This window comes from Magnolia sinica, chromosome 18 (genome assembly GCF_029962835.1).
Source record: "Magnolia sinica isolate HGM2019 chromosome 18, MsV1, whole genome shotgun sequence".
In the NCBI taxonomy this organism is placed as follows: Eukaryota; Viridiplantae; Streptophyta; class Magnoliopsida; order Magnoliales; family Magnoliaceae; genus Magnolia; species Magnolia sinica.
The window spans coordinates 71,015,650-71,030,570 of record NC_080590.1 but is presented as its reverse complement, the minus strand read 5'-3'; the positions used below and the strand labels follow the sequence as shown (position 1 = coordinate 71,030,570).

General features: G+C 38.8%; 1 protein-coding gene across 2 annotated transcripts in view; it reads right to left on the bottom strand.

Moving 5' to 3' along the window:
* Positions 1–14,116, bottom strand: part of LOC131233988 (probable serine/threonine-protein kinase PBL16) — a 47,683-nt gene extending 33,567 nt beyond the window's left edge. For both annotated transcript variants that reach the window (XM_058230918.1, XM_058230917.1), the window contains exons 1-4: positions 13,587–14,116; positions 10,861–11,171; positions 2,973–3,108; positions 877–1,013 (exon numbers count right to left, since the gene is read on the bottom strand). In XM_058230918.1, the coding sequence (XP_058086901.1) occupies positions 877–1,013; positions 2,973–3,108; positions 10,861–11,171; positions 13,587–13,650 (648 nt within the window). In that variant the 5' untranslated portion in view covers positions 13,651–14,116. The remainder of the gene's footprint in view (positions 1–876; positions 1,014–2,972; positions 3,109–10,860; positions 11,172–13,586) is intronic.
* Between the last annotated feature and the right edge of the window lie 805 nt (positions 14,117–14,921).

Below are 14,921 nucleotides of genomic sequence, written 5' to 3'. Positions count from 1 at the left end.
TAATAAGAGTAAAAGTGCAAGGGCTTAGTGCAAACCCATAATAAAAACCCAGAACTACAGGAAACTCATATATTTCACCACAGTTGTTCTCACTCTTATAGCAACGCCCTGACATGTCTTTAATGACGTCAACATTTCTCACCGAGAACCCTTTCCTACTCATCATCCTAACATCCCTAGGCTTTCAATTATATCTTTCTTCAGGTAAATAAAACCATTTCTAGATTCTTTAGAGAGTTAAATCTATTTTGTTAGAAAAAGGTACAAATGGTTGGAAAAGCAAAATTAAGCACTATGTATTCTTCTCAGGTGTAAGTAAAATATATTAATGACTTAGCTGCCGCTGGGAAAGGCATTCAAATTGCAATTTCACCCTATTTAAAAGGCAGCCATCTTAAAATTTGAGAACCATGCATTCTTAGAAAGTGTAGGAATCCTATTAATGGAAGAAGTCCATCAAACTGGCTCCAATGACTGGTGAAATTGTTACTGAAAATAGAAGAAACGAGCATAGTGGTCATTTGGGTCAGTAGCCATTCCACAGCGACTTCAAAACTCACATTTAGATTTCCAAAGTAAAAACTATATATTCTTTCAATCAAGTATACCTTGCAAAATTTTAGCATGACTTTGACAATGCAATAGTACCAAGCAATGACTTCCAATTTGGTTTTGTTTCAAAATTTTAGAATGCATGTTAGATTTTTCTTTTCTTTCTTTTACTTTTTTAAAGGGTCAGTGCATGTTAGATATCTGGCTTGCTTTACAGAATATGGCAAGAGATCATCCTCAAATTTCGTGACTCAAGACAACAGAAATCATGAATGCCACTATGCATTACAGTACTTAGACAATCGACAGGTTTAGAATTCTAACCGGATCCAACAAGATATTAGATGTCTTGAAGTCGCGATAGATGACTGGCTTTTCAGCTTCATGGAGAAAAGCAAGCCCTTTTGCAGCTCCAAACGCAATCTTCATTCTAATAGACCAAGGAAGGGGGAGCAATATTCCTGAGAAACCACAAAATAATCAATCCATAGGAATAGGATGCACCTTCATGAAAATATCCAAAGCGTAAAACATGAAGCTAATGGTCCACTTCTATTTCTCGACATCAAGGAACGCATTTAACATAGCTTGAATTTACGATAGAAACAAAAGCGGAAGATATAGAATTTTTTTGAAAGATTGAAGAAGAAGAAATACTATTGCAGGGAAGCTATGATGAAAGAGATGTTTGTGTTGGAAATTAAAAAACTTGGGATCCAGTTGAGCTGCCCAAATGAAAACATATTGTTGGGTACAAATGGATGTTTTCCTTAAACATAAAGCTCGTGGGTCTACATGGTGGAACAAGACATCTTGTGGCAAAATACTTAATCAACAGTGTAGGGTTGATTTCCAATAAACAATTTCCCCATTTCCAAGGCTAAATTCTGTGTGAATCCTTTCATTCATTGCAGCTAATAGAAACTGTCATCTTCATCAGCTCAATGTTAAAAATGTTTTTCTCCAAGGTGATCTTTGAGAGGAAGTGAATGAGGAGCTCTTCTAGAGTTATTCCTAAATAGGTAAAGTTTGTCAATAGAAAAAGGCTCAGAGCATAGCTAGAAAATTCAGTATAACCATATCTCAGTTAGGTTTCAGAGAAGTTCATTAGATCATCTTGTATTTGTTAAAATGGATCATGGGACTACCACTGTGGTGATTATATATGGTGATGACATTGTCCTTACAGTAGACAATGATGAGGAGATATATAATGCTAATACGCATGAAAAATGTTTGACATCAAAGATCTTAAAGCTTTACTGATTCAAGGTGAGGAATATTCATTTCTGAAGGAAAGTACATCCCTGATCTGCTTACTGATTCAAGCCTGCATAAATGCTCAATGATGACAGGTGTGTGATCTTAGCATTTAACAGCAACTTGTATGCAGATCAATTTACTTAACAATCACTTGTCCAGATATTGCTTATGCAATCAATTTGGTCGATCAGTTCATGCAAGCCCATCATGCGTGCCCCTCATGCTCATCACCTGCAGGCAGCACATCACATTCTTTGATATCAAAAGGTGGCACTACGAAAAGGCCCGTATTCTCAAATCATGGTCATCCGAATTTTAGTGGTTTTGATGCAGATTGCGCACGATCTTCTATCATTAGAAGATCTACTACAGGGTTTTGTACTTTTGTAGGGGAGATTTAGTTGTCTTAGAGAAGTAAGAAACAAAATGTCGTTGCTCAGTCATCTAGAAGTAAGAACCAAAATGTCGTTGCTCAATCATCTACGTAAGCTCAATATATGGTGGCTAATGCTACTTGTAAGCTCATGTGGGTGTAAAGTCCCTTCTTGAGATGGGTTTTATAGTTGATGCTCCCATTCCTCTTCACTATGAAAATCAAGCTACATTGCTAATAATATTGTCCTTCATGAGAGGCTAAACATATTAAGTGCTGTCACTTTGTTAGAGAGAGTGATGGCAAGAGTGTTAACAATTCCATTTGTTCATTCTAACAATTAATTTGATGACATCATCATGAAAGCTTCATGTCGTCATCGAATAACAGATAATGTAGGAAGTACTTTTGTGGGATGTAGGACAAACTGACTCAATTAATTTGATGACATCATCATGAAAGCTTCATGTCGTCCTCGAATAACAGATAATGTGGGAAGTACTTTTGTGGGCTGTAGGACAAGCTGACCCAATCAGTTCAAAGCAACACACACACACACACAAACACACACACACACACACACACACAATTATATATGTGAGAGAAGGATGACAAGGCTAGTCAGGGCTAACTTGTTTTAGTCCAAAAAAAGAATGCCAAATCAGCTGAATCAACCTATTTTCATTCATTTGATGTCTTTAGAGTTCGCATTTTCATATACAAAATTTTAGCATAAATTAAAATAAGTAGGCACCATAGCAAAGAAACAGATGATGAGGATTACTTGAAAAGAGATTGTTTTCCACGCTACCCCGAGCCATATACTCATAAACCAGCACTCGGTGTTCATCTTCGCAGCAGTATCCAACCAGTTTCACCAAATTTGGATGTGAAAGTTGCCCTAGAAATAAAACCTCGGCCTATAAAACAAAAAAAAATGGAAAAAAAAAAAAATCTTAATAAAATTGATGGAGAAGTGGCATCTCCAAACAATAAACCGGGAATAATAGGGTCCTAATGCCTTAGTATGTGTAGTATCCTAATGTCCCGAGTCCATATAGGAGGACCCACGGTTCAGTTACTCAGATCACTAATGTGATGGACCCAACATGGATGGAGGATGCCTAGAAATCATCTTGACTCCAGGATCCTAACCCTTCAATCAGTGGTCCACAAACATATTGTCAAATTCCTACAATTTAGAATTTATGATTTAAGTCAAATCTTAGGCAAAATTTATTATTAAAGTTGAATCTTAGGCAAAACTTATAATGTAAACCGAGTCTTGGGCATAAAGATTTGAATCCCACTTTTTTTTTTAGAGAAGATGATATTATTAGAAGGGACAAAAAGCCCAAAAAACAATAGAAAGAAAAGATGAAAAACAGAAAAGCTAGATACAATCAGCCCAGCTGTTAGGAAACTAGGGTGGAGCTGAGAATTCATTTGCCCAACTCGACCTAATTGACGGCCAACTTACAAACCTCCGATGGGACACAATGCATGTTTCTGAAGCACCTGCAATTCCTTTCTGTCCAACTTGCCCAAATCCCAGCTAGCAAACATAAGTACCAAACCTTTTTCTGTGTCTTTCCTTCGCCACCGCCGTGCCATGAAAGTAGCATAGAATCAATAGAGGCTGGCATGACCCACTGAATGCCTCACTTCAGTGAAAGAACAGCGGATGAAGAGATTATTCACTGTTTCCTCGTTCTGAAAATATAGAAGGCATACATTTGGGTGAATCATTTGTCTCTTGCACAGATTATCAATTGTAAGTACTCTATAATTAACTACTAGCCAGGCTAAAGCTGCCACCTTAAGAGGGATACCGTATTTCCACACAAAAACAGTATGGCCCATCTCGTTGTTATTTGCTCCTCCACTGATCTTGATGTGGAAGGATTTAACTGAGAACTTACCAGACTTGTATGCTAGACATCTCAGGGAGTTCCTCTCTGATAGAGTTAGACGAGCTTTGCTTAGCGAGCGCAATGGTCTCAAGCAATCATCTATCTCACAGTCCTACAAATTCCTCCTACATGGAGGAGCCCAAACCACTTCTCCAATTATGAAGAAACATCTCGCCACCTTTAAATTAGCTTCCGCCGAAATCCTGGCTAGGCTAGGATATACCTTGCACAATCTCTGATTCCATAACCAAATGTCATCCCAAAATCTGATGTCCACACCATTACCCAAAGAGAAACCCACTGCTTTCGAAAAATTGTTCTTAAGAGCAGCCACCACTTTCCAAATAGTGGACGCCCTATATAGTGAAGATTCTTTTGTCCACCACAAGCCTTCTTGAATGTCTTATTTCCTTTCCACTACAACCCTCCACAGACAACCCTTGTCCACTCCGAACCTCAAAACCCACTTGCCCAAAAGTGCTAGGTTCATGTAACCCAATAGACAAAGACTAGCTTCCCCTGATCTATAGCTTGCAAACTTCCTCCCGCTTCATGAGGTGAAACTTGTGTTTATCATTCACCCCTTCCCACAATAAGTTCTGCCTTAATTTTTCTAGCCTAATACTGATTTTGAGCACGGCAATAGAGACATAAAATAGACTGGAAGACTTGACATTGCCACTTTGATTATTGTTAACCTGCCTCCCAGCGATAAGTGTCTTGTCCTCCAACATGATAATTTCCTTTGACATCTTTCTATGATTTTTTCCCAAATGACCTTAGGCGGTTTTCCTAGACATAGAGGAAGGCCTAGGTAAGTGGTTGGGAAAGAGCTCATTCCGCATCCAAAGGCACTAGCAAATAATCCAACCTCCTCACTTGACATGCCCAATCCCAATATTTCACTTTTGCCAATATTGACCTTAAGACCAGAGACTGCCTCAAAGCAAACTATAATCTTTTGAAAATTTAACACTTTGGCTTCCTCTTCCACACAAAAGAGCTGCAACACGTCCAAATATTGAAGATGGTATATTTGAAATAGAGAGTTATCCACTCTAAAACCGTTCACTGGGCCCAACCACTGTGAATCCCTTTTTAGATGAATCCTATAATTCCATAATTTGAATCCTACGATTTACAATCAAACTATACTTGTTCTCTTCTTTTTAAAATTTTATTTGGCTTTCGTTTTATGTTTTTAAATTGGTGGGGGCTGTAAGTAACCTTTAAAATAGATCAATTAATTTTTATTCTTTATAAGAGATCAAATGATAAATTTTCTCTTCAACCTTAAATGGTTGGGCCCTGACTTCAACTTTAAAGACCTAAACCTTTTTTTTTTGTCACGTGTTTTGAATCCAAAGTTTGCTTTCAATTCTAATGATTTTTCATTTATGATTCCTCTTATGGCGTTACAAACCAACCTGACTTTCAAAACATTGCCTACAAATAGTTGATTATGAAAATACTTGACAACCATCTTCAAAAGGAGTCAAAGATTGGATGACCAAGATTTTCTAATCTAGAAGAGAATTTGGGCAACCCCCACCCATGGTGGGTCCCATCCAATCAACTATCTGGATCTCCAAAATTTAGGCCCTATCTCTATGGCCTATGGACTGAGTAGATGCATTTAGGACAATATAAATGTCCTGAATCCGTATACGATCATGGATTTAACTAGGGATTTCTAAGTGCTACACACCGGGGGACCAAAACTGGTTTGACTTTCTCCAACTCGGTCGGTTTCAGCCCCATTCAGTCGGGTGGCCCATTTCTTTGCAGACTTAAACCAATATTACTTGGATGAAATAGAGTCATATCAGATGATATTTTAAACCAATGTTAGGAACCTATAATTCCTCTATAGATATTTTGGATATTTTTTGGGTAGCTAATGCCCAATAGAAACCACCCCCAAATGAATAACTAAAGAGTAACAACAATATTGGAAAATATTGCATGCACATTGAATACACAAAGAGTCAACATGTCTCCCACCATTGAAAATGATAGGTGGGAATCCAACAAATGTACTTTGAAACACAATTTTGGAGAATCCAAACAATGCATTTCAAAATAAGATCCAAAATCCCATTTTGAAATATACTTTGAATTCCAATATATATATATATATATATATATAGATAGAGAGAGAGAGAGAGAGGAATGCTCACCTGCACACCTTCTTAAGTGAGCACCCGTGCGCACTTATGCACACGTGTCATGGGCATAGAATCTGAACGGTCCACATGATGTGTCACCCCTTGAAACCTCACAAGCCCAACTTTCTGCCCGACACAAAACTATGGAAGGCTATGTCAAAAGGAAACAGTTTCCTCCCTTGATTTGCATTTCTATTTGCTATGGCCCAAGAAAGTTTTGGATCAGGCTAAAAATTGGGCCCATAGAGTTTCAAGGGGTGCCGCATCACGTGGACCGTTCGGATTTTGTGCCCATGACATGTGTGCAAAGGTGCGCATAGGTTCTCACGTAAGAAGGTGCACAGGTGAGCATTTTATATATATATATATGGTACTATGGGGTCGACCTCTAGGGGCCCCACCATGATGTGTTATAGACATCCATCCCATCAATCAGATGCACCCTTCCATGGTGAGCCATGCGCCTAAAAATCAGGCGAATCCATGACTTAGGTGGGCCTCACTACAAACAACCGGTTGAGAGTAGATGCCAGCCCATTGAAACTTTCCTGGTTGTATATAGGGTCTAGTGAATGTGGTTTAGACATCCAACCCATCCATTATGTGTGTTCCACTTGGATGAGGGGTCACACCAAATTTCAAGCCATTCCAAAACTCAGGTGGACCCAACCAAGTGCTTTTAGATGTTTTAGTCATGATTTCCCATGGTTTTAGATGGTGTAGCCCACTTGAGTTTTGGATATGGCTGCTTTTTGGCACATTCCATAACCTAGAGGGGACCTACCAAATGCATAGCGTGGATGTCCATTACACATCACAATGGGGCCCAAAGAGCTAAACCTTTTGGGAGGCAGCCATTCCCATGGTTTCAGATGGTGTAGCCCACTTGAGTTTTAGATATGGCTGCTTTTTGGCACATTCCATAACCTAGAGGGGACCTACCAAATGCACAGTGTGGATGTCCATTACACATCACAATGGGGCCCAAAGAGCTAAACCTCTTGGGAAGCTCCCCCCCCGAATATACACACATATCAAACAAAACCATTAATTCATTGCCATGGTGCAAATATCATGCCAATTTATGATCCTAAGCTTCCAATCAATAACATGAAAGTGGACAATCAAGATTTGACTAGAGAAACAAAATAGGTTCAGCCAACATCTTGAAGCATCTACTAGATAGATCCCACTGTATTTCTTATGATTCTAAAGAAACATTTTGATTTGATGATTTTAACCATGTGACTTATGGTTCATAAACAACAGACAACTATAACAAATTGGCCCTACTCAAAGGGTTAGGATCATCCAATCGGGGTGATTCTTGCACAATGGCTTGCTCTCAATTGTGCGAATAAATGAATGGCCAGATCAATGATAGGCCACCTCATGTGCCATTTAAAAGGTTTTGGAACGTTGCTAACATCTCCGTGAAGGTGGGGATGTTAGCAAAACCATGTATGTGAGAGTTTCGGTCTCCTGCGGATTGTGGCTCAAGAGACTGTTTTGTGCAAGCAAATGGGGGCTAGGGTTAGTGGCCACACCACGGACATGTATGTGAAGTCCACTCCGTCCATTAGATGCATCAGCCTATGTTAGGCTCAAGGCAAAAAAAAAACAGGTTGGTCCATAATTCAAGTTGGAAGAGGGACATCTAACCTTGATTTTTACTAGGCCCACCATGATGTGTATGTGAAATCCACTCCAACCATTAGATAAATCATCATAATTTAGGTTATAGGCTAAAAAATAAGGCCAGTCCGTGATTCAGGTGGTCCATGCCAAGGGAAACAGTTGGGAGATGGACGCCCACCCTTGATTTTTTATAGGGCCCATAGTGATGTTTATGTAAAATCTACTCCGACCATCAGGTGCATTATTGCACATTGGGCCTTGGGCCATTCAAGTAGGCCACACCAAGGGAAATAGTTTCGTGGGTGGGCATCCTCATATACACTATTTACAATCACGTGGCCCACATATAACAAGGAACACCTTGATTTTTGGGCCTTGGGCCTAAAATAGGGTGACACATCTAATTGTCAAAATGGATTGCACGTACACATCACAATGGCCAAAGCCCCCCTTGATTTTGCTCACATGTAAGTCCCGTATTGCATAGCACGCAGGGGAGGGCCCTGTGTGTGTAAGGTGGCAATCTCCTGCAACCAGACCGTAGGAGACCTTACATGTGAGCAAAGTTGGGCCAGGCTCAAGTGGTCCCCATTGTGATGTGTTTTTGAAATCCACTCCAACCATTAGATGCATTAGCTCAAATTAGGCCTAAGGCCCAAAAATTAGCCACATTCATGATTCAACTAGAGCACACGAGTAAAAAATGTGTAAGGAAATACCCACCCTCGAAACTATTTCTCTTGGTGTGACCCATAAAAATAACATTTAGGCTAATTGTTGGAGTGGATTCACATAATCATCATAGTAGGCCCTGTAAATGATCAAGGGTGGGCATCCCTCTACCAACTTTTTTCCTTTGGTGTGGCCCACCTGAATCAATGGTCGACTTGATTTTTGGGCCCTGGGCCTAACAATGGATGACACCACCAATGGTTAGAGTGGACTGTATTTGTACATACATATCACAGTGGACCCGTAAAAAATTAAGGTTGGGCTTCCCCCTCCCAACTATTCCCCTTAGTGTGAGCCTACTGAATCACAAATCTACCTGGTTTTTATGCACTACGAAAAATTTTCCATCATGCACCTGATGGTCGGAGTGGATTGCGGAAGCACATCGTAGTGGGGCCCACCCAAGCCGATCTTGTGATCAGGTTCACAAGAGACCGCCACATAGATATAAATAGAGAGAGAGAGAGAGTGTGTGTGTGTGTTTCGATCTCCTGTGCACCAGTCCGCAAGAGACCTTATCTATGGTCTTAATGTGTGGCCAAATAAAATGGGTCCCACCATGATGTTTAAGTGAAATCCACCCTGATCACCAAGTGAGTCACCCCATTTAACCACAAGGCCCAAAAATCAACCCGGTCCACGATTTAGGCAGGCCATTCAAATAGAAACAATTTGGGAGAGGGACGCCCACACTTAAAAAAACAATTGACGATTATTATTTTTTAGGGACCACCACAATGATTATATGAAGTCCACTCCAACCATTACATGACACAATAATATTTAGGCCCAAGGCCCAAAAATCAAACTTATTCGTGATGGGACACACCGAGGGAAACAATTTGGAGGGTAAGTGTCATCCTGTATATTGTCTCCAATCTTGCGGTACGCCTAAATCATAGTTGGGCTGGGTTTTCTGCCCTAGGCCTAAAATTAAGTCACCCACCTAATGGTTGAAGTGGATTTTGGAAATGCATGACAATAGGGTCCACGGTCCACCCTAGCTGGACCACCCCCTTATGTTAAATTTACGTAAATTGCTTTTACGTCATGTATGTGATAGGACGCTCATTGCAGTGAGAAGCTCACCACCCTTAACGGTGGTGTTAAAACTCTATGGGGCCCACCTTAATGTATATGTTTTATCCACATCACCCATCCATTTTTTCCCAGCTCATTTAAGGGCATGAACCCAAAATTGAAAGCATATCCGAAGCTCAACTAGACCATACCAAAGAAAACAATGAGAATAATGACGTCCGCCATTGAAACCTTCCTAGGGCCCACAGTGTTGTTTATTTGTCATCCAACTTGTTAATAATGTCACACAGACCTGGAAGAATGGAAAACAAAAATATCAGCTTGAACTAATACTTGTGGCCCTCAAGAAGCTTCCAACAACAGGCGTTCAATTCATACTATTTCCTGTGGTGTGGTCCACTTAAGCTATGGATATACTTTAATTTTGGGCTCATGCCCTAAAATGAGCTAGAAAAAATGGATGGACGGTGTGGATAAAACATATACATCAAGGTGGGTCCCTCTAAGTCTTAACACTACCGTAAGGGGTGGTGAGTGCCTCACTACAAATCCACGTATGTAAATTTTAAGAAAACGGCTGTCTAGTTGGGGTGGGCCCCACCATCATATATTTTTGAAATCCACTCCAACCATTACAAGTCACACTAAAATTTAGGTTCAGAGCCAAAAAAATCAGCCCAATCCATGATTCGGGTGAGCCACACGAAGAAAAACAGTTTGGAGTTTGGGCGTCCCCTTGACATTGTTTTCACTCATGTAGCCCACCTGAATCATGAATAGGGCCCGATTTTTGGGCCTTAGGCCTAATATGGGATAACGCATCTGACGTATGGAGTGGAATTTACATACACATCATGGTGGGGCCCACTTAAACTGGCCAAATGTCCAAACCATAGATAGCCATTTACGGTCTGGTGCATGTGGTCCACTCAATCAGTGGATGTGGTTGATTTTTGTTCTAGGTGATCCTCATGATGGGGATAAACCTATTGATGGGTTGGATGTTGCACCCCCATGATAGGTTGAAAATTATCTGTTGGGTGGGCGGTAAGTTACCGTCCAACCGGTTGGACTTGAGACCCTACCTACACAGATACATATATCCATACATATGTACATATATAGACAGACACGTAGACACACCTACAGATGGAAAAAAAAAAAAGCTATCCAACCATACCAGCCATTCTCTATGGCCCTGAAAACTGTTATCGCCATCATGAACTTTAACTGCTACTTGAAAAGGCTGGAGCCCCTTTCGTAAATCTTCAGAAATGAAGCCTTTGTAAACACTTCCAAATCCCCCTCCACCCAAAATATTATCTTTCCTGAAATTCCCTGTAATTATCTTCAGTTCAGTGTAAGTGAACGCTACCAATGGATTAGCTGCTGAATCCCGGCGCAAATCCTCGACTTCTTCAGGATTTGATGGCAATTTAGTGGCACTCTTTTCTTCTTCTTTTAGCGATGGGCTCTGGATTTTCGGAGACTCTAAAATGAATATAGAAAGCAAATGAGTGTCAAAAAATAAACTCCAATTCCAAAAGTTTCTGAATTGTTTCGATAAAGACAGCTAAAAGAGACAAACTTCATATCCTGCAATACAAGTTGCATTCACAAAAGAAAATGAATTTTTAAAAAATACCAAAATTAGATACACCATATGCAGGACCTGTTTCAATCATGAGAGCACACCAACTCAAAACATGAATTCAAAGCCAGGTAATCAAAAGAAACCAAAATAGAATTCATTCAATCGTTTCAATCACACAAAAATTGTGTCTAGATGCACAAGTGAATTGAATAGCAAACATGTTAGTTAAATCAAGACAAAATAACCAAAGTGCAATGACATTCCAAGCATTCATAATGAGGAGAAGCACTTGAGAGAGATGTGATTGCAATTTGAAGCCTAGAGTTATTTGTATGAGAATACCAAGTAATGTTGTTACAGTTTGGTTATTGTCACTTTATTGAACTAGTCATTGCAACTCTTACATTTGATAGTGCATCAAAACATTGCCTAAATCATAAAATGAAAGACTCATGTATCCAAAAAAAAAAAAAATCAACTTAGCAAAACCCAATAAGCAACGAGATCACAAAATAATGAAAACTGTAGCTGCCCTGTACTATAAAGAAGCAATAAAATACAATTACATAATCAATTCTTTGGATTCATTTCAATCATAAAAATGAACATCCAAATATAATTTTCATAAACAAACAAAAACTATCTATAGAAGACCAACTGAAACCAAATTCCATTCAAAATCAATACTCATTGAAACCTAATAAGAAAACAAAAAAGACAGAAGCAAACAAACCTAACCCCTCTTCACTAAATGATACACCCTAGCAAAAATCTTTGTAATTTGTGTGTGTGTGTGTGAGAGAGAGAGGGGGGGGGGGCAAAATACAAACCATAAAAGAATTAATTTGTAACATCATGTAGACAGAAAAGCATACTAGACAAGACACCCAAACAAACCTAACTAGCAGAACTCGCAATGAAAGATCAACTTAAACAAATAAATAGGCAAAAAAATAAAAAAAAATCTGATAGACTCATTTCAATCTCATACAACATACCATCTGAGATCTATATCCAAAATTCTATTAGAAAAATTTTTAAAAAAAAAAAAACCTCATTTACTGAAACCCACTCCACGCTGTAAACACACAAAAGATTACCTTTAATTTGGAAAAAAAAAATCCAATTATATAACATATTTCTAGCCTTAGAGAGAATAATCTACATTCCCAGTTTCAAAACCATTAACAAAAGGAAAGAAGAAAAAGAAAAAAGAAAGAAAGACATTCAACAAGTATACCACTTACGAAAAGTCATTGAAACGAAAGGAAAATGCCACCTTTGTATTAGATGATACTCTATAAACAGAAGCAATAATTCTATTTACTGAGTTATTCTAAATGAAAAAAAAAAAAACTAGAACCTAAAAATCACAAACATAACCACTTTTTGGGCTTTCTTCAACAATAAAGAATGTGACCAATGATCCAATTTCCAAATCCTATAACAAACAGAACCGACTTAAACAAATGTCCAATACAAACCCCTAAAAAAGAAAAGTAAAAGAGAAATGCCTTTGCATTAGGTGATACTCTTTAAAAAGATTTTTTTAAAAAAAATCCAATTCTTCTAACTTAATTCTGATATGGGTGTGTCCGTGTGTGCGTGAGAGAGGGAGAGAGAGACCGGCTACAAATGGCAAATATTCAGCTTGTTACAATCAAGGTTATTAGTATGGTCTGAACTCCGAAACCAGTACGTATTGCCATGTACATACCAGTATCGTCCTGGAAGATATAGCTGTACTGGCCCATCGGCCCAAAGCAGCCTGATAAAGTCCGATATGGGATGATAGGATCCCATCGCGGTGGTGATGGATATGATACGCCAAAACCGATTTCGAAACCATGGTTGCATATAAACACAATCCAAATTCAAAATCCTACAACATGGCACCCACTTAAAGAACCAACCAATTACTTAGCTCTACTGAGAGAGACAGAGAGAGAGAGAGAGAGAGAGAGAGAGAGAGAGAGAGAGAGCGACCCGGCTATTAATCACAAATATTCATCTTGTTTCGATCACAAAAGCATATAAACACAAAACCCAAATTCAAAATCCTACAACAAACGGCACCCACTAAAGAAAAGACCAGTCCAATCATCAATATATATATATATATATATATATATATATATATATCTTAGTTCTACTGAGAGAGAGAGAGAGAGAGAGTATTGAATCATTCCAATCATATAAAGCCATAAAAACACAAACCCACATCCAGAATCCAACAAAAACCAAAACCCACTTACAGAAATCCAATCCAATCCAAAAAAATAAAAAAAAACCAGAGCAAAAAGCTTCCTAACCTGACTTTACATTAGATGATACTCTGTACACAGATGGTTTCCACGTAAACCAGCAATTCCCCATCAAATCAGAAACCTCAAACCAACTTCAAATCAAATCCCATGCCACTTCATGCACTTTTGGAAACTAAAACAGAGAGCTCTGTATCTGATAAAGGCTGTTTGGGGGAGAGGAGTTGTTTGGTGAGAGGATTTCTTAGGTGTAGGGTCTTCTGGTGTGGGTACAAGTGCTGGTCGTGGCTCTCCTTCCATTTCTTTTTCTTTTCTCGGCAACAATGATTTTCGCTTGTTTATGAGGCCGCCCACAGTTGGTAGCTCAGTGCCGGCGGCTTATTGGCTATGGTGATGATGGTGGGGCCCACTTTACCTGCGGTCCCAAAGGACTATTGGTGGTCGCGGTTGGTGATTCGGAATCGCATGTGATTCAATTCTATTTCAATCTCGGCTCTCCATATCTCTTGCGCAGTTGCGCTGGTGGGGAGCAGTGCGTGTGACAAATGTCGCTGAGTTGCTCTGTCGTGCCACGTGGGATTTGAAATGTAATCCAAGCTTCCATCTTGGATTTCAAACCTCCACTGTGAGAGAGGATTTGAAATCCCATGTATCCTATCCCTAGGTATTCTATCGTGCCAAATATATTAGTAGGAAATTTAAAATTCCCGCGATTCTCTTTAAATTTATGGTACTAAAATGACTTAAATTTAGTTAAAATGTAATTATAAGTTACTTTTTAATTGAAAATGTATCAAGCATTTTAATTTTTTTATCTTTTGAAAAATTAAAAGGCTACATGTAATGCCCCGGAATTTTAATTTTTTTATCTTTTGAAAAATTAAAAGGCTGCATGTAATGCCCTGAAATTTCTTCTCTTGTAGATGTCACAAAAAGCCAAGTTTCTAGATATTAATTTGAATATGGCGGAATATAAAAAAACCCATGTAATCTTCACATTTTCATGGTAACCATAATATAAATGATGGAAAATAAATTCTTATTTCATTTAAATCACTACTTTAAGTTCCATTCAGGAAATGTTCAATCAAACCAACAAATATAATACATGTTCTATCATCCCATCGAGGACTTATTACAATTTCAAATTCAAATAACTAATCCTAAGAAAAGCAAAGTAAACAATGAAATAAATCTTATCTAAGCCGTCTTAGCTTCATCATCCATCATTTGCTGCCACGAATCTTCATATTCCTTACCTTAAAGCTTTTGCACATTTATTGGATCGTCACCTACACAGTCTACAGTTGTTTTTCAATAAAAAGAATAAATTGCTTGTGATCAACTCAATAAGGGTATATCCCTCTATGATTATCTCCATAA